This window comes from Rattus norvegicus, chromosome 4 (assembly GCF_021556685.1).
Source record: "Rattus norvegicus strain SHRSP/BbbUtx chromosome 4, alternate assembly SHRSP_T2T, whole genome shotgun sequence".
Lineage (NCBI taxonomy): Eukaryota > Metazoa > Chordata > Mammalia > Rodentia > Muridae > Rattus > Rattus norvegicus.
Genome location: NC_141537.1, coordinates 25,511,370 through 25,538,918, shown reverse-complemented (window position 1 = coordinate 25,538,918; position 27,549 = coordinate 25,511,370). Strand labels below are relative to the sequence as shown.

The 27,549-nt window shown below is 40.9% G+C and overlaps 1 protein-coding gene and 1 long non-coding RNA gene across 3 annotated transcripts in view; one reads left to right on the top strand and one right to left on the bottom strand.

Annotated features, from left to right (window-relative positions):
• The window catches only part of LOC148006238 (uncharacterized), a 901,378-nt gene that overhangs the window by 686,284 nt on the left and 187,545 nt on the right, over window positions 1-27,549 (bottom strand). The window lies entirely within an intron of this gene.
• Elapor2 (endosome-lysosome associated apoptosis and autophagy regulator family member 2) overlaps window positions 1-27,549 on the top strand; it is a 192,511-nt gene that overhangs the window by 124,888 nt on the left and 40,074 nt on the right. For both annotated transcript variants that reach the window (NM_001109345.1, XM_087659008.1), the window contains 7 exon segments: window positions 2,006-2,186; window positions 2,751-2,879; window positions 14,282-14,372; window positions 14,975-15,077; window positions 17,673-17,810; window positions 20,514-20,777; window positions 21,518-21,691. In NM_001109345.1, coding sequence (NP_001102815.1) covers window positions 2,006-2,186; window positions 2,751-2,879; window positions 14,282-14,372; window positions 14,975-15,077; window positions 17,673-17,810; window positions 20,514-20,777; window positions 21,518-21,691 — 1,080 coding nt within the window.

Below are 27,549 nucleotides of genomic sequence, written 5' to 3'. Positions count from 1 at the left end.
TGATGCAGTTCAAGAAAAAATGCATGTAAAATCTGAAAAAGAAATCATTTTTATAAAGGTCATATCGATTATTTTGTGATAAACGTAAGAAAACATTTTTTAAAAATGATTATTGTGTCTTTTCTTTCTTTCTTTAAGGAAGGATATTATTGAAAGCAAGCCTCCAACTCACTGTGGACCTGTGGATGGCCTTGAATTTTTTGGCCCCCATCTCTTTCAAGCTGGGATTATAGTGTGTCTTGATATTTAAAAAATATTGCAAATCTGAGAATGTTGCTCAGTTTCAGGAGCATTTTCCTGGTGTGCACAAAGCCTTGTGTTCAGTTCCCAAAACCTCATGTAAAGTCAGCATGGTGGAACACACACGGAATCTCAACACCCAGAAGTTAGGGGAAAACTGGGTGTCGTAGCATGCCTTAATCCCACTGGGAAGGCAGAGGCAGGTGGATGTCTGTGAGTTCCAGTGAGATCAGCCTAGCCTAGAATGTGATGTCCAAGACAGCCAGAGCTGTTACATACAAAGGCAGCAGGGACAATATTAGGCACTGTTCCAAGAGAAAGCCAAGGCAAATTATGATTACATATGCTTAAGGGGGACACTGTGAGGTTAGAAGAAAGGGACACAATGTGGAATAGTGAGACCAGTACTGAGCTGTGAACACACGAGAGCCAGTTTCAACAATTTTGGAGCAAACGATGTGCTGTCAGAATCTACAGTTATCAATGTCTCCAAACTTATATTTCACTCAAATGCTCTGTATGTACAACTTTCGATAATTGGAAATACCACAATAAAACATTAAATACATCAAAAAAAAAAAAAAGAAAGAAAACTTGTCTTACAAATGAGAAAAAAAAAAAAAAAAAAGGAAAGGCTGTGGCTGGGGTAAAGGAAGGGAGCAATGGCGCCAGTCAGTAAGCAAGCAAGAGTCACCATCTTGAAGTCGTTGGCTATAGATGGAAGTGAGCAGACGCAAGGGCAACACTTGTTTGTTTTTATCTTTGAGATCATAAATTAATTACATGTTCCCCCATTCCCTTTCCTCTCTCCAAAGCTTCTCAAATGCCTCTCCTTGCTCACTTTTGAATTCACAGCCTCTTTTGTTTATGTAAATGTGTATAATGTATATATGTACATATTTCTACATATAACATGCTCAGTCTGTGTTTTGTTACTCATATGTATGTGTACAGAGGTGAGCATTTGGTAGTTGTTTACATTTTAAAAAGCATGTTGTCTGTGTTGTAAGGGCACGTACGACGTAAGTTGAAAGCTACTGCACTGTAAAGGTTGTGTCCAGAGAATAGGAAGCTGGCTCACTCGGTACAATGCTTGCCACAGCCATGAGAACACAAGCTTGGTTGTCTGGAACTCACATTGAAAATTGAGTGTAGTCCACTCCTGTATTCCCAGAACTGGGAAGAAGAGACAAGAGGACCCCTAGGACTGACAGACTAGTCAGTATAGCTGAATCTGCAAGCTTTACGTTCAGTGAGAAGCTCTTTGTCAAAAAAATAACCCAGAGACACTCGAGAGATGTCTCCTCTAGTAAAGCCACTTACCATGAAGCACCACCCTCCCCAGACCCACAAGATGGAAAGAAAAACCAACTCCCGGGGGTTCCTATTCCCTCCCTCCTTCTCTGCCTACACACACACACACACACACACACACACACACACACACACACACACACACACATTCTCTCTCTCTCTCATTAAAAGGTGAATAGCAATTATGAAAGACATGTTCATATGTTCATATGTATGCCTACACACACATGTACATGTAATGATTATTTTCCTACCTACTTTTTTCCTCCATATTTTGAATGAATATTTCCTCTTTTTCCTCTCATTGTCTCTGTTTTAGGTTCTCTCGGCTCCCTCTTCTCCACTGTTTGTAATTCTTTAGATTATCAATTTAGCATCTTTGTTGTAAAGATGTTACATGATATGCTCTCAGTTTTAATTTTAAAAGCTCTTTTATTTATTTTTTCCCCAGACACAGATAATGTACAAGTGGATAGAGCCGAAAATCTGCAGGGAAGATCTCACGGATGCTATTAGGCTGCCCCCTTCTGGAGAGAAGAAGGATTGTCCCCCTTGCAACCCAGGATTCTATAACAATGGCTCTTCTTCTTGCCATCCCTGCCCTCCCGGGACGTTTTCGGATGGAACAAAGGGTAGAGTGTCTATCATGAATTGCACGTTCAGTAGAACATTTCTGGTAGACTTGTAAGCTTGTTCTCAAGGGCTTTCTTTGAAAGGCTTTAGGAGACACATTTACTTCGTTCAGATGAGTAAGCATTGCGAAATATTGATAATGTGAGGCCATGGTGACTTACCTCCCACCCATATGATGAGAACAGTCTCACTGGCAGTGTGTGTGTGTGTGTGTGTGTGTGTGTGTGTGTGTGTGTCCATCTTCTTTAACAATAATATATTTAATTATTCTTTGAAAAATAACCCTATCCTATTGAGTAACCATGGATAATCACTCATTCACCAAGGTGGGCATAATACGAAGCAACGTACAAACAAAGCAATCAAATCTGTACATGTGAGTCTGTACTCTGTCTAGAAAACAATTTCCAGATCCATTTGGGAAAAATGTGCTAAGCAAATTGGTGGTAACGTAGTATCTGTCCCTCATAGCTATCTGGTAATTTTAGGGTAGAGGTGCTTGGCACAGAGAAAGCTGTCCAGATTCAGTCTAATGCTATTGTATACTCGCTCACCTTCTGCAGAATGCAAGTCGTGTCCGGCCGGAACAGAGCCAGCACTTGGGTTTGAATATAAATGGTGGAATGTCCTTCCCACCAACATGAAAACTTCCTGCTTCAATGTTGGGAATTCCAAGTGCGATGGGATGAATGGTGAGTTTGGATTCTACGTGCACGGTTATGGCAGCGAAGACTCTGTTCGCTTATAGACTTAGCTCTTTAGACATACTGGGCATGTTTGTGTGGAACTATGTCTTACGTGGCCGTGTGTTCACCTTTCAGCCCTTATATAAAAATCAGGCAATCAATCAGATGCCTTTCTTAAAGTAATCACAACCATGGTGCTTCTGCCCTTTCCACAGCTCCACTTCCTTTGGTTTTAGCTTTCGATTGTCAATAGCAGTATGTAAATACCAATTAGAAAAAGCATAAGCAGCAGCTCTCTGCTCCCAGACACGGTGGGAGAGAGACCCGACCGCCTGGTCAGGTGGGCACTCCTGAGGCTGCAGAGCGGAAGAGACCACCAACACTTCCCACCCCTGCCCACATCCCTGGCCCAAGAGGAAACTGTATAAGGCCTCTGGGCTCCCGTGGGGGAGGGCCCAGGAGCGGCAGGACCCCTGCCTGAGACACCACCGGAACCTGAAGGAAACAGACTGGATAAACAGTTCTCTGCACCCAAATCCCGTGGGAGGGAGAGCTAAACCTTCAGAGAGGCAGACAAGCCTGGGAAACCAGAAGAGACTGCTCTCTGTACATACATCTTGGACGCCAGAGGAAAACACCAAAGGCCAGCTGGAACCCTGGTGCACTGAAGCTCCCGGAAAGGGCGGCACAGGTCTTCCTGGTTGCTGCCGCTGCAGAGAGCCCGTGGGCAGCACCCCGCGAGCAAACTTGAGCCTCGGGACCACAGGTAAGACCAACTTGTCTGTTGCAAGAAGGCTGCCTGGTGAAATCGGGACACACAGAGGCAGAATTCCTCTAGGACCGGGCACGTCCTGTGTTTACCGGAAGTCCCACACCCGCGGATCCCGGCCCGCAGCAGCTCTCTGCTCCCAGACCCTGTGGGAAAGAGACCTCACTGCCTGGTCAGGTGGGCACTCCTGAGGCTGCATAAGCTCCCGGAAGGGGTGGCACAGGTCTTCCTGGTTGCTGCCGCCACAAAGAGCCCGTGGGCAGCACCCCGCGAGCGAACTTGAGCCTCAGGACCACAGGTAAGACCAACTTTTCTGCTGCAAGAAAGCTGCCTGGTGAACTCAAGACACAGGCCCACAGGAACAGCTGAAGACCTGTAGAGAGGAAAAACTACAAGCCCGAAAGCAGAACACTCTGTCCCCATAACTGACTGAAAGAGAGGAAAACAGGTCTACAGCACTCCTGACACACAGGCTTATAGGACAGTCTAGCCACTGTCAGAAATAGCAGAAGAAAGTAACACTAGAGATAATATGATGGCGAGAGGCAAGCGCAGGAACACAAGCAACAGACACCAAGACTACATGGCATCATCGGAGCCCAATTCTCCCACCAAAACAAACATGGAATATCCAAACACACCAGAAAAGCAAGATCTAGTTTCAAAATCATATTTGATCATGATGCTGGAGGACTTCAAAAAAGACGTGAAGAACTCCCTTAGGGAAACACAGGAAAACATTAATAAACAAGTAGAAGCCTACAGAGAGGAATCGCAAAAATCCCTGAAAGAATCGCAAAAATCCCTGAAAGAATTCCAGGAAAACACAATCAAACAGTTGAAGGAATTAAAAATGGAAATAGAAGCAATCAAGAAAGAACACATGGAAACAACCCTGGATATAGAAAACCAAAAGAAGAGACAAGGAGCTGTAGATACAAGCTTCACCAACAGAATACAAGAGATGGAAGAGAGAATCTCAGGAGCAGAAGATTCCATAGAAATCATTGACTCAACTGTCAAAGATAATGTAAAGCAGAAAAAGCTACTGGTCCAAAACATACAGGAAATCCAGGACTCAATGAGAAGATCAAACCTAAGGAGAATAGGTATAGAAGAGAGTGAAGACTCCCAGCTCAAAGGACCAGTAAATATCTTCAACAAAATCATAGAAGAAAACTTCCCTAACCTAAAAAAAGAGATACCCATAGACATACAAGAAGCCTACAGAACTCCAAATAGATTGGACCAGAAAAGAAACACCTCCCATCACATAATTGTCAAAACACCAAACGCACAAAATAAAGAAAGAATATTAAAACAGTAAGGGAAAAAGGTCAAGTAACATATAAAGGCAGACCTATCAGAATCACACCAGACTTCTCGCCAGAAACTATGAAGGCCAGAAGATCCTGGACTGATGTCATACAGACCTAAGAGAACACAAATGCCAGCCCAGGTTACTGTATCCTGCAAAACTCTCAATTAACATAGATGGAGAAACCAAGATATTCCATGACAAAACCAAATTTACACAATATCTTTCTACAAATCCAGCACTACAAAGGATAATAAATGGTAAACCCAACATAAGGAGGCAAGCTATACCCTAGAAGAAGCAAGAAACTAATCGTCTTGGCAACAAAACAAAGAGAGTGAAAGCACACAAACATAACCTCACATCCAAATATGAATATAACAGGAAGCAATAATCACTATTCCTTAATATCTCTCAACATCAATGGCCTCAACTCCCCAATAAAAAGAAATAGATTAACAAACTGGATACGCAACGAGGACCCTGCATTCTGCTGCCTACAGGAAACGCACCTCAGAGACAAAGACAGACACTACCTCAGAGTGAAAGGCTGGAAAACAACTTTCCAAGCAAATGGTCAGAAGAAGCAAGCTGGAGTAGCCATTCTAATATCAAATAAAATCAGTTTTCAACTAAAAGTCATCAACAAAGATAAGGAAGGACACTTCATATTCATCAAAGGAAAAATCCACCAAGATGAACTCTCAATCCTAAATATCTATGCCTCAAATACAAGGGCACCTACATACGTAAAAGAAACCTTAGTAAAGCTCAAAACACACATTGCACCTCACACAATAATAGTGGGAGATTTCAACACTCCACTCTCATCAATGGACAGATCATGGAAACGGAAATTAAACAGTGATGTCGACAGACTAAGAGAAGTCATGAGCCAAATGGACTTAACGGATATTTATAGAACATTCTATCCTAAAGCAAAAGGATATACCTTCTTCTCAGCTCCTCATGGTACTTTCTCCAAAATTGACCATATAATTGGTCAAAAAACGGGCCTCAACAGGTACAGAAAGATAGAAATAATCCCATGCGTGCTATCGGACCACCATGGCCTAAAACTGGTCTTCAATAACAATAAGGGAAGAATGCCCACATATACGTGGAAATTGAACAATGTTCTACTTAATGATAACCTGGTCAAGGAAGAAATAAAGAAAGAAATTAAAAACTTTTTAGAATTTAATGAAAATGAAGGTACAACATACCCAAACTTATGGGACACAATGAAAGCTGTGCTAAGAGGAAAACTCATAGTGCTGAGTGCCTGCAGAAAGAAACGGGAAAGAGCATATATCAGCAGCTTGACAGCACACCTAAAAGCTCTAGAACAAAAAGAAGCAAATACACCCAGGAGAAGTAGAAGGCAGGAAATAATCAAACTCAGAACCGAAATCAACCAAGTAGAAACAAAAAGGACCATAGAAAGAATCAACAGAACCAAAAGTTGGTTCTTTGAGAAAATCAACAAGATAGATAAACCCTTAGCCAGACTAACGAGAGGACACAGAGAGAGCGTCCAAATTAACAAAACCAGAAACGAAAAGGGAGACATAACTACAGATTCAGAGGAAATTCAAAAAATCATCAGATCTTACTATAAAAAACCTATATTCAACAAAACTTGAAAATCTTCAGGAAATGGACAATTTCCTAGACAGATACCAGGTATTGAAGTTAAATCAGGAACAGATAAACCAGTTAAACACCCCCATAACTCCTAAGGAAATAGAAGCAGTCATTAAAGGTCTCCCAACCAAAAAGAGCCCAGGTCCAGACGGGTTCAGTGCAGAATTCTACCAGACCTTCATAGAAGACCTCATACCAATATTATCCAAACCATTCCACAAAATTGAAACAGATGGATCACTACCGAATACCTTCTACGAAGCCACAATTACTCTTATACCTAAACCACACAAAGACACAACAAAGAAAGAGAACTTCAGACCAATTTCCCTTATGAATATCGACGCAAAAATACTCAACAAAATTCTGGCAAACCCGAATTCAAGAGCACATCAAAACAATCATCCACCATGATCAAGTAGGCTTCATCCCAGGCATGCAGGGATGGTTTATATACGGAAAACCATCAACGTGATCCATTATATAAACAAACTGAAAGAACAGAACCACATGATCATTTCATTAGATGCTGAGAAAGCATTTGACAAAATTCAACACCCCTTCATGATAAAAGTCCTGGAAAGAATAGGAATTCAAGGCCCATACCTAAACATAGTAAAAGCCATATACAGCAAACCAGTTGCTAACATTAAACTAAATGGAGAGAAACTTGAAGCAATCCCACTAAAATCAGGGACTAGACAAGGCTGCCCACTCTCTCCCTACTTATTCAATATAGTTCTTGAAGTTCTAGCCAGAGCAATCAGACAATAAAAGGAGATCAAGGGGATACAGATCGGAAAAGAAGAGGTCAAAATATCACTATTTGCAGATGATATGATAGTATATTTAAGTGATCCCAAAAATTCTACCAGAGAACTACTAAAGCTGATAAACAACTTCAGCAAAGTGACTGGGTATAAAATTAACTCAAATAAATCAGTTGCCTTCCTCTATACAAAAGAGAAACAAGCCGAGAAAGAAATTAGGGAAACGACACCCTTCATAATAGACCCAAATAATATAAAGTACCTCGGTGTGACTTTAACCAAGCAAGTAAAAGATCTGTACAATAAGAACTTCAAGACACTGAGGAAAGAAATTGAAGAAGACCTCAGAAGATGGAAAGGTCTCCCATGCTCATGGATTGGCAGGATTAATATAGTAAAAATGGCCATTTTACCAAAAGCGATCTACAGATTCAATGCAATCCCCATCAAAATACCAATCCAATTCTTCAAAGAGTTAGACAGAACAATTTGCAAATACATCTGGAATAACAAAAAACCCAGGATAGCTAAAGCTATCCTCAACAATAAAAGGACTTTAGGGGGAATCACTATCCCTGAACTCAAGCAGTATTACAGAGCAATAGTGATAAAAACTGCATGGTATTGGTACAGAGACAGACAGATAGACCAATGGAATAGAATTGAAGACCCAGAAATGAACCCACACACCTATGGTCACTTGATTTTTGACAAAGGAGCCAAAACCATCAAATGGAAAAAAGATAGCATTTTCAGCAAATGGTGCTGGTTCAACTGGAGGTCAACATGTAGAAGAATGCAGATCGATCCATGCTTATCACCCTGTACAAAGCTTAAGTCCAAGTTGATCAAGGACCTCCACATCAAACCAGACACACTCAAACTAATTGAAGAAAAATTAGGGAAGCATCTGGAACACATGGGCACTGGAAAAAATTTCCTGAACAAAACACCAATGGCTTATGCTCTAAGATCAAGAATCGATAAATGGGATCTCATAAAACTGCAAAGCTTCTGTAAGGCAAAGGACACTGTGGTTAGGACAAAACGGCAACCAACAGATTGGGAAAAGATCTTTACCAATCCTACAACAGATAGAGGCCTTATATCCAAAATATACAAAGAACTCAAGAAGTTAGACCGCAGGGAAACAAATAACCCTATTAAAAAATGGGGTTCAGCCCCCAGTGAACTAGACTGGTGCGGGGAGGGCGGCAATGGGGGGAGGGTTGGGAGGGGAACATCCATAAGGAAGGGGAGGAGGGAGGGGGATGTTTGCCCGGATACCAGGAAAGGGAATAACACTCGAAATGTATATAAGAAATACTCAAGTTAATAAAAAAAATGGGGTTCAGAGCTAAACAAAGAATTCACAGCTGAGGAATGCCGAATGGCTGAGAAACACCTAAAGAAATGTTCAACATCTTTAGTCATAAGGGAAATGCAAATCAAAACAACCCTGAGATTTCACCTCACACCAGTGAGAATGGCTAAGATCAAAAACTCAGGTGACAGCAGATGCTGGCGAGGATGTGGAGAAAGAGGAACACTCCTCCATTGTTGGTGGGATTGCAGACTGGTACAACCATTCTGGAAATCAGTCTGGAAGTTCCTCAGAAAATTGGACATTGAACTGCCTGAGGATCCAGCTATACCTCTCTTGGGCATATACCCAAAAGATGCCTCAACATATAAAAGAGACACGTGCTCCACTATGTTCATTGCAGCCTTATTTATAATAGCCAGAAGCTGGAAAGAACCCAGATGCCCTTCAACAGAGGAATGGATACAGAAAATGTGGTACATCTACACAATGGAATATTACTCAGCTATCAAAAACAACGAGTTTATGAAGTTCGTAGGCAAATGGTTGGACCTGGAAAATATCATCCTGAGTGAGCTAACCCAATCACAGAAAGACATACATGGTATGCACTCATTGATAAGTGGCTATTAGCCCAAATGCTTGAATTACCCTAGATCCCTAGAACAAACGAAACTCAAGACGGATGATCAAAATGTGAATGCTTCACTCCTTCTTTAAATGAGGAAAAAGAATACCCTTGGCAGGGAAGGGAGAGGCAAAGATTAAAACAGAGACTGAAGGAACACCCATTCAGAGCCTGCCCCACATGTGGCCCATACATATACAGCCACCCTATTAGACAAGATGGATGAAGCAAAGAAGTGCAGACCGACAGGAGCCGGATGTAGATCGCTCCTGAGAGACACAGCCAGAATACAGCAAACCACTGAACTGAGAATAGGTCCCCCGTTGAAGGAATCAGAGAAAGAACTGGAAGAGCTTGAAGGGGCTCAAGACCCCATATGTACAACAATGTCAAGCAACCAGAGCTTCCAGGGACTAAGCCACTACCTAAAGACTATACATGGACTGACCCTGGACTCTGACCTCATAGGTAGCAATGAATATCCTAGTAAGAGCACCAGTGGAAGGGGAAGCCCTAGGTCCTGTCAAGACTGAATCCCCAGTGAACTAGACTATGGGGGGGAGGGCGGCAATGGGGGGAGGGTTGGGAGGGGAACACCCATAAGGAAGGGGAGGGGGGAGGGGGATGTTTGCCCGGAAACCGGGAAAGGGAATAACACTCGAAATGTATATAAGAAATACTCAAGTTAATAAAAAATAAAATAAAATAAAATAAAAAACCTCAAAAAAAAAGAAAGAAAAAGCATAGAAAGAAATACTTAAAGTTTAAAATGGCCAAGTGTTCTAAGTAGCTAATGAAACCTCATGCCTTTTATTTTTTCTCTTCCAGCCTAGGATGTGAATTATTCCTTTGTGTGGTTACGTCTGCTTCCTGTCCATTAGTGACTTAGTAGCCAGCCATCTTGGTTTTTAGATCCAGTGCTCAGGTTTCACAATATCTGTGTTCAAATAACTCTCTCAATAAAAATCTCAAAGCACGGGAAAAAAAAACATGCAAAAAACATGCCAAAGAGAATCTCTCCCTCCCTCCCTCCCACCCTCTCAGCTGAAAATGCAAAAGTTCTCAACTCAGTAAAGATAGAACATAAATTCTATGCTGAAGTTGCTAAAATCCACGGTAAGGAAAAGCTTTTAGCCATTGAGCTGTGAAGAAGGAAAAACAACTTCTGTGCCAGCATTATTCTCACACCTCAAAATGGGAGAATTAAATAGTGGTAGGTGCTAAGATAGAAAAGGTATGAAATGGTAGAGCTTGGTGTATCCACTGTGGGTCTCGCAGCCGATCTCCCGAGGATAGATGTGTGCATGGGGGATTGGAGGTGCCCAGGCTGCTGTATTAATCTTGCATTCCATGTAGCCACTTTTCAAGTAGATATTGAACTTCATGTTTAAAGTCACAAACACCAGAAGACATGTCCCACCATGACACCATGGAGGGTGACAGCATCTTACATCATTTGGTGTTCTAAGAAGCAGTAAGTTACTAAATCCCTTTAGTCTGGCTCATTCCTGGGCCATACATGGTAAAGGGGTAAAGATTTCAAATTTCCATTTTCAGTAAAGTCCCTGACTGTGTTCTTAAGATGCCATTAAAACCCACTTAGTCAAAACTTGCAAATGTAGCAGAGCTATACAGGACAGTTGCTAACATTCTTCCAACAATCCTTCTTGGTCACATTCATTTTGACATCTGACACTGGCAGGCGTTCTAACCGACAAGGGTAAACAGTGGAACCCAGCCTTTAATTTTAGCAGCTCACCATCATTTTTATCCACTTACATTTCTCCATCTTACATTTGATCCTTGTCTCTAAGTTTACATGAACAGTTTTAAAATTGCATGTTTGGAATCAGTATCTTTCCAAAGCAGATTTGGGACAAAGGCTATGGGATGTTCACTTGAGTATAGAGATCAATGGGAAGAAATGGAGGCTTCAATAATTTCAAGCCAACAGATGAGTGAAAGACCAAGACCTGATGTATATTAAATTTGAAATGTTCTTTATTGCCCAATAACACCACCATAAGGAATTTATCCCCTGAGGGAAGAGGAAAATGTAGGCTTAGATTTTTTTTAAAACCCATTTTTAATAAGGGTTCTTAAATGCTTTAACATCCCTTCCAGTCCACCACCCACCAAAGGTGGTAGAAAGGAAAGGTTAATAGGGCCAAAGAGGATGTGGACCTGTTTAGAAATATTTCTTTGAAGTAAATCCAGTCTGCGTTGTCCGGATGTCAGCAGTTCAAGTCACGCCAATCAACAGTGGCAGCTTGATCCACTCGCAAACACCATTCACAAATCAGCAATGACAGGTTGATCTAGGAGACACTGCAAGGCTCTGCCAATCGGCCAGAGTCTACAGCAAGAAGCTACCAGAACACCACCAGAAGATTTTTGGTGTGTTTCTCTGCATGAAGTCATGACAAAAGATGACCAACAAAGAATGGCAAGGTGTACCAATGCCATCCAGGGTTGTCTACTGTCCATTGGGCTATATTTATGTCCTTCCCAAACATGTGTTTCCTCAAGTATGGGCTCTAACAAAACATCACATGCCCTTTTGCAGGGCTACCTGCAGAGAAACACCACATGTCTGTTATCAGCAAAATATCCTCCCATGGGGTCTACTTCAGCAAAAACATCCTCTCATCAGACAATTTCCAGAAAAACATCACATGACACAACGGAGTCTCCAAAGAAACCAGAAATTTCCACTTCAGGAAACACTACAATAATTATCTTTCTATGAGAGTTGATAACCCTAAAATGTGTCTTATGATTAAATTTAAAGTCAGGAATTTAAGATCAATTAGGAAATTAGGACTGGAAAAGCAAGCATATTGGATGAATCTACAAAAGACCTAGTACGTATGTGTGTGTGTGTGTGTGTGTGTGTGTGTGTGTATTTGCTCACTACTACAGACTATCAGAGACAAATATAGAAGACTCTAACTCTCACAGCAACACTTGATTTACTCATTATCAATTTATTCAAAGGCTATATTTTAAAATCATTTTAAAGCAGCAAAGTAAAATAAGACTGCAAAGATAAAGAGAGGTATGTGTTTTCTGTGACCTGGAGTCTCTGTGCCATTCTGTAATGAACAGCGTACAGCAGGGTCAAATGGAAAAGCTTGGGAAGCCAGCCTGCCGGAGGAAGGACTGGAGAGTTAAAGCGGGCGTGTGCACACTGGCTTGGATACATGGTGGAGGTGTTTTCATATTCCTCAAGTCTTAATTTGCTGACATTGCATATTAGGGATGAAGAGCCAATTTTTGTATATTGATATTCTGCCTGTGAGAAATTAAAAGTTGGAGACAAGTTGATTGTTCATGAATGGATTCATTGGGCATTATCTACAAAGATACAAGTGGAAATGATCTAACTTAACAGCAATAGGATATTGTTTACATGTATAAGGTGACATGATGGAAGGAAATACTATGTCTGTCTTTATTATATGGAAACTATATTGAATGGAATTTGAAAAATGCCTTTCCAGAAAGTTTTACTGTTCTTCTGACTTAGTAATGCTATTTCTTGGGGATCAATGAGACTATGCGATATGAAGAAGGAAGTTGTGTTCAAAGATGTTAATTTTAATGTTTCCTATAAGAATGAAAAGCAGGAGAAAACAATTTTTTGAACAATAGAGATATACTTAAAATTAGATGGGATACATATATATAATGATTTGTAGTGGAGAAACATTTGTGATGTCACTAAATATAAAAGCTAACGGTAAGCGAAAAAATCTGTATTTCTATTTTTTATCAATATAGATAAAAACGGGGGGTGTTGGGGGACTCTGCATTGGGCAGTCCTGAAACATGTGAGGCAAGGCTTTCTCCTTGAAGTACAGTCACCTCTACGTACAATCACTACTGCCTTTTCCTTGGCTTTCTTTCACACTCCCGATGCTATTCATAGATTCAGAGAGGTGTTCTTAGAAATACAGCCCCAGTTTTTGGTTTCTTGGCGTTAGACTGTTCTGCATGGACTGTCTTGGTCCTTGCTACCACTGTCGTATACCTCTCTTCTAAACCCAAATTCTTCTCCGATTGCCCATACCCTGCTCTCTCAGGAGCACAGGGTTCCATGGTTGCTCACCTCTGCTTTTCTTTGTTTTTGATCACAGGAGCCTTTAGGCAGCAGAGCTATTATTTCTCTAATGGATGAGTACACATTATTTTTCACTCTGTTTTCTTGACGTATACTCAACATACTAGTTTCTTATAAATTACTACATTTGAAAATTGTCAAGTTGCCACCCTAGTACTGTTATTAATGCCTGTGTTGCATCTCTTATAGTAGTAGATGATGTCTGCAGACACACCAGTGCTAAGGTATTGCTCATGATCTTGCCTGATGCTATATGTACATAAATATCCTTTGCTCATTTTAAAGTACCCTTCTTGGCTTGTGATCTACCGAATGTTCCTGTGCAGAGGACAGGACTTTCTGTGCACAAGACTATCACTTGACACCTGTTAGCCTGTGCAATGACTCAGGGAAGGAGATCTATCTATTATCCCATGCATGCCATACTTATTGGCATTTGGTAAAAGTTAAATTGGGAAATAACAATACAGTAAATTGAAAAGAACTCCTGACCCCAAATCTTTTGTAAATAATTTGAAATTTCAATTTTCCATTGGCTGTCAGCAGAGTGGGAATTTTCCACTTATTGTATCAGAATGAATAAAGACCATGCTCACATTAACTGACTTGTATGCAAAGTGGTACGGTCAGAATGTCTTTATTGATATCTGGAAGTATATTTGTACATCCAGTCTATAATTGATATTGTAAAATAAGAGATTTTTTTCTGGAGTGCTTCTAACTTTGAGCATAAGTGTGTATTTGCCTTCGTATAGTCGACTTATTTGTAACTTTTTTTTGTTATTAATTAGTGAAGTTTCACTAATAAAATGTCTTTTATCCTTTTCAGGTTGGGAGGTGGCTGGAGATCACATCCGGAGTGGAGCTGGAGGCTCGGACAACGACTATCTCATCTTAAACTTGCATATCCCGGGATTTAAGTAAGAGAAGCTGATGCCTTTGTATGAGAATCCTCACCTCCACTATAGAAGTAGAGAAAAAGGAATGGCTCTATAGAGGGTGTTCTTATTATCAAGTAAACAACAGTGTGCCAGAGGATGGTATATGATATCATTTGGAATGTCTATGGCATTGGCCACCGAGAACCTGACAGTGTTAGTCATGTATGCTCCTTAGAAGAAGCTGAAATGTGTTGGCAGATGTACAACCAAACCTGTGATAGCCATGTTGCTTTGATCATTAACTCAGAAGACTAAGCCTGAGTGGCTTGCAGGAGTGTATTTTGTTGTTTACTCTCAATACTATCTGTAATTAGTATACAGCATATTTATGTATGTCTTTACTGTAGTCCCCTCTGTTGAGACTTCCTAGTGTGAAACTTTTCCTTCCTTCAGAAGCATGTGATCATGATTTAGAACAAGGGTGTGGACATACAGATTGAGAAATGAAGGATCTGTTCTCCCTCAAGTAGACTAGTTGAGAGGAGTTGGGTTCTCAGTTGAATGAGTACACACGACTTAATTTTGTTTGGAATTGCATTCAGAATACATTATTGATATTGCAATTTTAATCTGTCATGTAGACCGCCAACATCTATGACTGGAGCCACAGGTTCTGAACTAGGAAGGATAACGTTTGTATTTGAGACTCTCTGCTCAGCTGACTGTGTTCTGTACTTCATGGTGGTGAGTGATCGGAGGCGGATTTCACAGAGTATTCCATAGTGTATTTCAGTTTATTGGTGTCTTTCAAATTGGGATAAGGGCCATTTTTCTTGGCCTTCTTAGAATTTTCCAAAAATATTTTAAAAATACCTAAAGAATTTACTTAGAATTGGGCAATAAGGCTCAATAAGTAAGTGTTCATTCCTCATGGTGAGGGCTCCTATGTAGTAAAGACCACAGAATATCAATTTTAGAAAATTATTTTGTATCCTAGTAAGATCACCAGTGGAAGGGGAAGCCCTTGGTCCTGCTAAGACTGAACCCCCAGTGAACGTGATTGTTGGGGGGAGGGCGGCAATGGGGGAGGGTGGGGAGGGGAACACCCATAAAGAAGGGGAGGGGGAGGGATTAGGGAAAGGGAATAACATTCGAAATGTAAATAAGAAATACTCAAGTTAAAAAAAAATATTTTGTGCCGATGAAAAGGCTCCCCTAATAAGTCAATTATTCTGCAATGCAAACATCACAAGGGAAGATGTATTAACAAGGGACAGCAGAATATAGTGGACATGTAAGAGTTCTGGAAAGGAAGCAAATTCTTTCTATTTTAATCTAATATACTTAGACAAGAGAGTTTACTATGCTCATATCAAATTTGCTTGCTTGTATTCTAGGTGTAATTTAATTTTTAATTCCTTGCTTGAGAAAAGTAGCGATTCAAATACACTGGGATCACATGGACATTTTAAAAATATTGGTTGGCTGAAATTTTATCATTTTAATTAAATGGTGAATTTATAGTTCTGCTTTGGTGTGTTTTCTGGTTTGACTCTAGTGAACTTTTAATCTAAAAGAATCGTTTCTATGATATCCAAGATGTGTGAATATTTAAACATTTTATGTGTGATTACTAAAGGCCAACATGTAGGCAGCAAAAGGTCATGGATGATCTTCAATAGAGCCATCAACCATGAGTCTTCAGTCCTCCCAGCTGTGGCCTTCTGTCTTTAGCCTACGAAGCTGTGGAGAAATTCAATTTCCTCTCATCTCTGGACCAGTTCAGTGATCTCTCAATCCTTTGATTCCATCTCCTCTCATTTATGTTGCTGTCATGTCGTCTCTAGAAGTAATTATAGTTGACATCGACCACATTCCTCTCCTTACTCTGAGTAGTTCCTCTTTCCCCCACTTTTTGTTTAAAAAAACCAAAGTCTTAAAATTAGCATGCAAAGTCTTGTTTTATTCTGACATCCTCTCCCTCTTCTCTTGGTCTTAACAGTCATTCAGTTTCCAATGACATTTAATTTATTCTTTGATAATTTCATACACACACACACACACACACACGCACACACACACACACACACACACACACACACACACACACACACACACGCACACACCCTCGATATATTTTGATCATATCCCATTTCCCATTTTCACCTTCCATTCTTCCCAGTACATTTTCATCTTTAATACTGTGTCCTCTTCTTTTTAGGGTACCACCATGCCAAGCATACATGCTACAAATCATTGTAGAGATGTAGCTTATAGCAGAGCCTGATAGCCTGATTCCTCTTTTAGTCTTTAAGTGATTGGTTTTATCATAGGTGTTTTGAGTTGTCAAATTAAATCACAAATAACAATGCTATGGATATCAAATAACACTTTACAATATAAAGATATATTATTTATAGTAAGGTAATATATTTTAACTTCTTATAACTTAGAACCATAATTAGTTTTGTAAGTGGCAAGTATGATAATTTGGTTATTTGGTAATAAGATTAATGTAATGTGTGAGAATCATTTTTCTATACTGATATCTATATTTGATTTCTTAATAATATCTTTGATCCTTCTATCTGTATTATAGGAAGAGACGAATTTTGATGTCATGACAATGTATTTCCAATATCCTAAATAACTAATAGAAACAATTTATTTATCAGAAATTCTAGAGGAAAGCTTGACTTAAAACTTCAGACTTAATCTTTGTTTTCATTTTAAATAAATTATACAGCTATACTGGCTATTGTACTTGCTTTCAGGTCATGTTAATGGTGGTATATTGGTTGGGATATCTTAAAACTGCATGATCATTTTCCTTAATTGTAGCTAAGAAATTCATTAGTAAAGTAGTTTATAAATGAAACCTCATGGACTTCAGATACTATCTGAGCATATTTCATGAGCATGGGTTAGCATTTTGGTTAGGTTTAACTTGGATGAAGCTGTAGTAAGAATAATTCAGAGGGAAACTTAGAAATTTCTACCTAAATGGTTCTGTTAGAGCCAAAGAAAAATGTTCCAAATAGCAAGCCTTTTATTCACTGAGGATCCTAGAAGTTTTCCCCAAGAAGTTTGAGAAAATTCCCCTTGTAAATAATATTTTCTAAGTGTGTGACTTAAACATAGTCACTTTTTTTCACATGTTGTTAACTGTGTTTGTGGCAGTTTTGAGAGTTGTTTTGTTATAATAGGTCGTGTGCAGCAGGAAAATGTCATGAGCTCTACACAGCTTTCTCAAAATAAAAACACTTCTTTGTAATGGATGTGTATTTGTATTAATTTTGAGTTTGTGCTTTATTTGTAAATAGCTTTCTACTGTTTTAGGATATAAATAGAAAAAGTACCAATGTGGTGGAGTCATGGGGAGGAACCAAAGAAAAGCAAGCTTATACGCATGTCATATTCAAGAATGCAACGTTTACATTTACATGGGCATTCCAGAGAACCAATCAAGGTCAAGACGTAAGTTCCATCCGTTTTGTTACTCTTTACCCCTGGGCATAATCTCCACTCATAGCATAATGATTTCTCCCGGAGACGCTTAACGTTGTACACAGAAGCATCATGTGCTCCATATACAGCATTGTGAGATCTGAAAAGGCAAGCATTCTCTCTATAAGTCAATATGAACTCTGTTGAGGTCATCATAAGCTATGTGCTGGTAAACCGTGATCTCTATCTAAACACATTCTGACCTGTATACTGGGGTCTACAAATCTTTTTTTTATTAGATATATTTATTTGCTTACATTTCAAATGTTATTCCCCTTCCTGGTTTCCTGTCTATAAGCCCCCATGCTCTCCCCTCCCCTTCCTCCATATGGGTATTTCCCCCATACATCCCCCTTACTGCCGCCCCATATTTCCCTGCACTGGGGGTCCAACCTTGGCAGGACCAAGGGCTTCCCCTTTTACTGGTGCCCCAACAAGGCTATTCTCTGCTACATATGCAGTTAGAGCTCTGGGTCAGTCCATGTATAGTCTTTCAGTAGTGGTTTAGTCACTGGAAGCTCTGGTTGGTTGGCATTGTTGTTTTTATGGGGTTGCAAGCTCCTTCAACTCTTTCAATACTTCCTCTAATTCCCCTCAAGGGAATAACCCCTTTTAAAGGTACAATATAAGCTCTTTGTAAGTGTACTATGAGCTTCATATAGGGCATTATGAACTCTATACATGAAGATGTAAGATCAATGAATGAAATTATGACATCCGTGCAGAGCACTGTAACCTGTACATAGGATACTATGAATTCCATACTGAGAACAGAGAACTGTAAAGGCTCACCCTGAGATGCATACAGTATTACACCCACTATACAAGATAATATGATTCCATAATTTTCATTTCTTTTAAAATCCAAAGATGATGCCCACTTGTGATGTACACGAAACTGTCACTCAAATTGAAGAAGATACTAATTTGATTCCGTCATCTTGTTATATAATGAATTGGTATAAAGTGGCAATTTTTAATTTAAGTATGAATGTATGAAATGGGTGGAATAGCAATAGAACTCTTTTATTTTGAGCGACGAGAAAATACAGTTGTTGAAGCTTAAGAGAAAACTCAATTTTGCTTTTGCTTAAAAATGTTTTTGAGTCTTTTGGGGACTGAGATGGTTCTTAGCATTATTCTTCTTTATCTAACCAAAAATATTTGTTTAAGAGTCATTAACTTGTGTGGGTTTAGGTTTTTTATTATGATACTATCTCGTTTTAGAAAGAATGCATGTGTATACAGAATGGTAGAACCATTGCCTTTCATTGATTTTCATTGTTAGCATAGACCTAATCATGTCTGAAAAATTCCATTGTATGTTTCAATATTAGCAGGGCTGGTATGTATGTATGTATGTATGTATGTATGTATGTATGTATGTATGTATGTATATATGTATGTGTGTATGGCTTTATTTACTAGAGTGTGTGTGTGTGTGTGTGTGTATGTGTGTGTAGTATATACATGTATGTGTGCTATCTTTTGACTGTGCTTGTATGCCTGTGACTATGAGTCTGTGCGTAGATCAGAGGCAGCATTGGAAGTCATCTAATTATTCTCAACATTACTTTTTTTTGAGACAGGATCTACCAGAGTAGGTAGAGCCAGCTATTTTGGTTAGACTAACTGGCTAGAGAGCGACCAGGATATCTGTCTCTGACCCACCCAGTGCCCTACCATTGGGGTTAGAAGCCCATGGTGCCATACCCAGTTTTTGTCTGATTGCTTGAGAGCCACTAAGCACCTTGCCACTGCACCATCTCCCTAGCCCCAGGCATGTTATTTGTTGTGTATCTCCACAGATGTGACTTTATCAAAGTGAGAACAAGGTGGTTCTTTGCTGGGAGTGACTCCATTGCTGTGGTGGCATGTGCGGTACATTTTTTCTCTTTTCTGTCCAGATTTTCAGTGGGGAGACAGTCCCCAGGTTTTTCATGACTTCAAGTTGTTCTTTGAGGATTGTTATTTAGTATTCAGAATATAAACATGAGAGGGCGAACACAGAGGGAACTATATCTCCTCTTTGTCTTTTCATCTTGGTCCACAAGAGCATTAAGCAGTCAGATGTGACATTGAACACTAGGGTGGCAAAAACCTGACCTTAGTTAATCCTATTTCGTCATCAGGGGAAAAATGAGGCAGAATTCAGGATCTTACTTGTTCCTTTGACATCCTGTTCCTAGAAACTGAGGTGCATTGCTTAGGGGAAGGGTTGGAGAGGGAAAGAAAGGCTCAGAATGAGTCCGTCAGTGTCATACAGTGTTTGAGTGAGGGAAGAAGTCCACCTTCCAAGATTTTCCACCTTTCCAGACTTTCAGGGTCAGGCTGTATCATTAAATTATGCCTGGGTAAAGTAAAGTGAGATGTAAAGCAACTCTGTTATTGTTTTGGACACAGTCTGTCACTGTGCCTGTGCCAGCTAGGAGGTGCCTGATGTCACCTGCAGCAGCACGTCTGGAATTTCATAGTTATGGCAAGTGGCTTCTAATGTCAGTATTTATGGGTTTTTATTTAGAGCTACTGAATGGGAGTGAAGGTAACCCACTGTCCCTCACAAGCTGTCAGTCTGGAACGTTCTGCATATTCTGGTGGTGTCAACAAAAAACATAACTCGGTCATGCAGTTGCACTCCAAGGCAGATGCCATTTCCCTCTGCTCTCTTTCTAGAACAGACGTCTCATCAATGATGTGGTGAAGATTTATTCAATCTCAGCCACGAATGCAGTTGATGGGGTAGCAGCATCATGTCGGGCCTGTGCCCTGGGTTCTGAGCAGTCGGGATCATCATGTGTGCCCTGCCCCCCAGGCCACTACATCGAGAAAGAAACCAATCAGTGCAAGGAGTGTCCAGCTGACACCTACCTGTCCATCCACCAGGTCTATGGCAAGGAGGCTTGCATTCCATGTGGGCCTGGGAGTAAAAGCACCCAGGTAAGTAAGGAGCTTTTCAGTTATCCCCCATGGTGTGGGGAGGTAGACAGGATTGCTTTTGATGTTGGAAAATGCTTTGTAGTTCTCTTTCCCGTTTTTCTATTATGTTAATTGAGCTCCGAATTGATGCTGTGGAAATGTTGGCTACTGGTGACAAAATATGAGGGGAAATGTTCAAATGAAAATGTTTTTTAAAAGTACTAAAATTGGGGCTGGGGATTTAGCTCAGTGGTAGAGCGCTTACCTAGGAAGCGCAAGGCCCTGGGTTCGGTCCCCAGCTCCTAAAAAAAAGAACCAAAAAAAAAAAAAGTACTAAAATTGATATCTTGTTCACTTCCAAGGTAGGAGGAGTCACTGCTCTCATAAACTGGGTGTAGAGTGCTCTGGAAAGCAGTAATCCTAGTGTACAGAATTTCAAGTTTGAAGCAAAACAGCAGACCAGTCGAGGATTCAGAGTAGCTCAATGGAAGGGCTTTATTGTCTGAAAACAGGCTTAATGGAAAGCTTTTAGTATTTCTTAAAAAATATCCTCCCATAAGGAGGTTGTCTGAGAAAAATATCCCCAATTGAAAACATCTTGACTCTTCTGAACATTTTTGTAGAGACACTTTGTGGTTAGGAGTCTTCTACCACTGGTATGACAAGATATAAGACAACAATTACTGAAATATTTTATATCTAGAAATTGTGAAAACATTTTCTTGTCAGCGAATAGTTTTTTCCTTTGTTTTTCAATGAAGGATCACTCGCTTTGCTACAGTGACTGCTTTTTCTACCATGAAAAAGAAAACCAGAGTCTGCACTATGACTTCCGCAACCTCAGCAGTGTGGGCTCTCTAATGAATGGCCCCAGCTTCACCTCCAAGGGAACCAAATACTTCCATTTCTTCAATATCAGTTTATGCGGGCATGAGGTGAGTTCTCTCCGTCTGGGGTGAGATGGGTCTCTATTCTTTTGAAGATATGTTCTGGGTTAAATGACCAATGACACCTCCATGGCAATCAACAACTGATGTCAGGAATGGAGATTGTTTTAAAGTCTTCTCACTTCCTATCCTGTTGACAGTTTTCTCTACCAGGGCGGTCTCATCTGCTCCCCAGATTGTCAGTCAATCTGATATCCAATCAGCTGAACTCCAAGCCTTGTTGGTATGGCTTAAATAGTCCTTCCCTCCCTCTCTTCCTGAAAGTGGGAAGGGATAAAGTGGTTAAGCTTTTTAATCTCATTTCTAAAAATTATAGGTAAGGTGTTATGGTATGAGGAAGTTTATTGTATTAATATTCCTTGGGGACAGAAAAATAATATCTACATAAATGGAGATTTATGTGAGGAATTGATGCAAATAATTGTGGGGTGTGAAAACCCTAGGATAGGCTCTCTGGAAATGGGACACCTTGCTGGGCTGCTACTGGTATGACTCTGCCCAAGTACAAAGTCTTTAGAACAAGAGAAGGCAGAAGACTGAGACCTGGGCCTGTTGCTATACGTCCTGGGTTCTCAAGGTCAGAAAATTTGACGTCCTAATGTTTGTGGCAGGACGTGAGTGTGACAGGCTCAGGAAGAAGGAATTCTTGCCTCTGCCCCTTTGTTCTATCCATTTGGGTTTATCCAATTGAGTGATGCCTGTTCATACTGAAGGCAGGTCTTCCCTCCCTCAGGCAACCACCTCACACACCAGTCTCCTCTGAAGCACCCTTACAACACTCCCTGGAATTTCTGTTCTGCCAGTTCTCAGCATACCTTAATCTACCCATGTTGATGTATAACATGAATTCTCCTTATATTTTCAAAAGGAGAAAAATACCAGTGGGAATTCGTCCAGATTCAAAAAGAGATACACAGGGTCAAGTGTTAATTGATAAAGTAGCCTCTGCTGATGGCTATGGGGTTTATTTGGTGGAATGGGAAAAGTATAACTTTGTTACTGTCCATGGGAGAATTATACCACTGTAGGTGCCATATTTTCATTTCTGTGTGGGGTTGTAGTTTGGAGGTGGGGCACACAAGACAGAGAGAGAGAGAGACAGAGAAAGAGACAGAGGGACACACACAGAGAGAGAGACAGAGACACAGAGACAGAGACACAGAAAGACAGAGAGAGACAGAGGGACAGAGACACAGAGACACAGACAGAGACAGAGACACAGAGAGGTAGACAGAGACAGAGAGAGACAGAGAGAAAGAAAGACAGAGAGAAAGAAAGACAGAGAGAACATATCCATTATATATGCCATTAACAAAGTCAAAAATTTAATATGTAATGGGAAGTTTTTCCTCTTTTTCATATTGACCCCTATATGTCCAATCATCATCATTATGAGATGCTATGACAAACTTGTTATTTTTATTTAATCTTTTTTTACAGTTCACCCTCTGACTGTTCTATATCCCATACCTTCTTCCCCCATTTCCATGAGGATGTCTCCACCCCCCACCCCCTAACCCTCACCCCCATCCCACCACACCTCCCCACTCCCTGGGGCTTCCAATCTCTTTAGGGTTAGGTGCGTCTTCTCTGACTGAGTTCAAATCCAGCAGTCCTCTGCTGTATCTGTGTTGGAGGCCTCATATTAGCTGGTGTATGCTGCCTGGTAGGTGACCCAGTGTTTGAGAAATCTCAGGGGTTCAGGTAAATTGAGGCGACTGGTCCTACAGCATCCCTCTCCTCCTCAGCTTCTTCCAGCTTTTTTCTTATTCAACCACATGAATCAGCTGCTTCTGTCCATTGGTTGGGTGTAAATATCTGCAGCTGACTCTTTTAGCTGCTTGTTGGGTCTTTAAGAGGGCAGTCATGATAGGTCCCTTTTTGTGAGCACATCATAGCCTCAGTAATAGTGTCAGGCCTTGAGGCTTCCTCTTGTGCTGGATCCCACTTTGGGCCTGTTCTTTCCCTGAGAATCTCCATTTTTGTCCCTGCAGTTCTTTCAGACAGGAACAATTATGGGTCAGAGTTTTTGACTGTGGGATGGCAACCCCATCCCTCTCTTGATACCGTCCTTCTGCTGGAGGTGAGTTCTCTATGACAAACTTGTTGAGTGAAATGAAAAGGAACTGGTTACCACACAAGTTTTTTTTTTTTTTTTTTTTTAGAAGTTAATACATTTATTCAATATTTGGACCTCACGTGGCTATTAAACATTTTAATTAAATATTCCTATCATCAGAGTTCTTAACAAATATATATATATATATATATATTACTTTCTTCTTTTTTTTTATTAACTTGAGTATTTCTTATATACATTTCGAGTGTTATTCCCTTTCCCGGTTTCCGGGCAAACATCCCCCTCCCCCCTCCCCTTTCTTATGGGTGTTCCCCTCCCCCCTCCCCCCTTGCCACCCTCCCCCCAACAATCTAGTTCACTGAGGGTTCAGTCTTAGCAGGACCCAGGGCTTCCCCTTCCACTGGTGTTCTTACTAGGATATTCATTGCTACCTATGAGGTCAGAGTCCAGGGTCAGTCCATGTATATAGTCTTTAGGTAGTGGCTTAGTCCCTGGAAGCTCTGGTTGCTTGGCATTGTTGTACATATGGGGTCTCGAGCCCCTTCAAGCTCTTCCAGTTCTTTCTCTGATTCCTTCAACATGGGTCCTATTCTCAGTTCAGTGGTTTGCTCCTGGCATTCGCCTCTGTATTTGCTGTATTCTGGCTGTATATTCAGGAGAGATCTACGTCCGGCTCCTGTTGGTCTGCACTTCTTTGCTTCCTCCATCTTGTCTAATTGGATGGCTGTATATGCATGGGCCACATGTGGGGCAGGCTCTGAATGGGTGTTCCTTCAGTCTCTGTTTTAATCTTTGCCTCTCTATTCCCTGCCAAGGGTATTCTTGTTCCCCTTTTAAAGAAGGAGTGAAGCATTCACATTTTGATCATCCGTCTTGAGTTTCATTTGTTCTAGGCATCTAGGGTAATTCAAGCATTTGGGCTAATAGCCACTTATCAATGAGTGCATACCATGTATGTCTTTCTGTGATTGGGTTACCTCACTCAGGATGATATTTTCCCGTTTCAACCATTTGCCTACGAATTTCATAAAGTCATTGTTTTTGATAGCTGAGTAATATTCCATTGTGTAGATGTACCACATTTTCTGTATCCATTCCTCTGTTGAAGGGCATCTGGGTTCTTTCCAGCTTCTGGCTATTATAAATAAGGCTGCGATGAACATAGTGGAGCACGTGTCCTTTTTATATGTTGGGGCATCTTTTGGGTATATACCCAAGAGAGGTATAGCTGGATCCTCAGGCAGTTCAATGTCCAATTTTCTGAGGAACTTCCAGACTGATTTCCAGAATGGTTGTACCAGTCTGCAATCCCACCAACAATGGAGGAGTGTTCCTCTTTCTCCGCATCCTCGCCAGCATCTGCTGTCACCTGAGTTTTTGATCTTAGCCATTCTCACTGGTGTGAGGTGAAATCTCAGGGTACCACACAAGTTTTTAAATAACATACCTATGACTTTTGTTATCTGAATGTGCTGGCTAGCTTTTTGTCAACTTGATAAAAGCTAGAATCATTTGGGAAGGGGGTTTCTATCTTTTATAAAGAAAATTTTATTGGTTATTTTCTTTATTTGCATTTCAAATGTTATCCTCATTCCCAGTTTCCTTTCTTTTTTTTTTTCTCTCCATCTTTACTACACTTGATCTTAGCCAAAAGGCCGAGAAGTGATTCCATCTTTACTAAATTGGGTATTTCTTATTTACATTTCAAATATTACTCCCTTTCCCAGTTTCCAGGACAACATCTCCCTAAACCCTCCCCCTCCCCCTTCTATCTGTTCCCCTCCCCATCCTCCCCCCATTACCGCCCTCCCCCCAACAATCCCGTTCACTGGGGGTCCAGCCTTGGCAGGGCCAAGGGCTTCCCCTTCCAGTTTCCTTTCTTTAAACCCCCTATCCTATCCCCCTCTCCCCTCTTTCTATGAGGGTGCTTCCCTCCCCACCCACTCCTGCCTCACAGCCCTAGCATTCCCCTATGATGGGGCATGGAGCCTTCACAGGACCATGGGCCTCCACTCCCACTGAGACCAGATAATACCATCCTCTGCTACATATGCAGCTGGAGTCATGGATCCCTTCAGTGTATCCTTTGGATGGTGGTTTAGTCCATGGGAGCTCTGGGGGTCTGGTTGGTTGGTATTATTTTTCTTCCTATGGGGTTGCAAACCCTTCATCTCCTTCAGTCTTTTCTCTAACTCCTCCATTGGAGTCCCCACGTTCAGTCTGATGATTGGCTGCAAGCATCCCTACCTGTATTGGTAAAGGCTCTGGCAGAGCCTCTCAGGAGACAGCTACATCAGGCTCCTGTCAGCAAGCACTGCTTGGCATCAGCAACAGTGACTGGGTTTGTTAGCTGCATATGGGATGGATTCCCAGGTAGGGCAGTCTCTGGATGGCCTTTTCTTCAGTCTCTGCTCCATTCTTTATCCCTGTATTTCCTTTAGACAGGAGCAATTCTGGCTTAAATTTTTTGAAATGGGTGAGTGGTCCCATCCTTCAACTGGGGGCCTTGCCTAATCTCTGGATATGGTTTCTACAGGTTCTCTCTCCCTTTTGTTGGGTATTTCAGCTAACGTCATCCCTGTTGGGTTTTGGGAGCCTCTTGCTCTCTTGTCATCTGGGACTTTCTGGTAGCTACACCAGTTCCTCGTGCTCCATTGCTACACACCTCTATTCAATTTCCTGACACTCTGTACCTCTCCTCTGTCTCCTCCCATACCTGATTCTGCTCCCTCCTTTTCCCATCTCCCTCCTCTTCCTCCCAAGTCCCTCCCACCCTCCACCTCCAGTGATTATTTTGTTGAGGAAGGGGGTTTCTTAGTTGAGAAAAATGTCTGTGTAAGATTAGTCTATAGGCAAATCCGTCAGGCATTTTCTTGATTAATGATTGGTTCAGGAGTCCTATCCCAATGTGGGTGGTACTAGTTGTATAAAGAACGCAAGCTGAGCAAGTCATGGGGAGCAAGCCTGTAGCAGCACTCCTCCATGAAGTCTGCTTCAGTGTAACTGACCTGCTTGACTTGCTGCCTTGGCATCACTGGATGATGGACAACAAACTGTAATATGAAACAAACTCCTCTCCAAGTTGCTTTTGGTCATGGTGATTTACTTCAGCAATACCCCTAGCTAAGACAAAGCACTTCTCAGGACCTGACTTTACAAGCAGTAATTCAACCTACTTATTAGGTTGGTTGATGACTCATTCCACTTAATAAAGGAATACATGCTGAATACCTTTATATGAAGCAATGAATGAAATTAGTTCCATTTTCTTTTGTATTTGTAATACTATTTTTTATTACTACTGCCTGATCCATCTATCTTTTTAAATGTCTTCTCTCTCTCTCTCTCTCTCTCTCTTGTCTCTCTGTCTCTCTCTCTCTGTGTGTGTATGTGCATGTGCGTGTATGTATGTTTGCATGTGTGTGTATGTATTATGCATGTGTGTGCATTGCATATGTGCATGTATGCATGCATGTGTATGTATGTATGTATGTATGTATGTATATGTATGTATATGTATGTATGTATGAATGTATGCCTGCAGGGGTTGGGGATTTAGCTCAGTGGTAGAGTGCTTGCCTAGCAAGCGCAAGGCCCTGGGTTCGGTTCTCAGCTCCAAAAAAAAAGAAAAAAAATGAAGTAGAATGTATGCCTGCGTGTGTGTGTGTGTGTGTGTGTGTGTGTGTGTGTGTGTGTGTGTGTGTGTGTTTTATTTTCTTTTGGGTGAGTAGACCAGGGTAACCTATAACTCAATATGTAGGCCAGG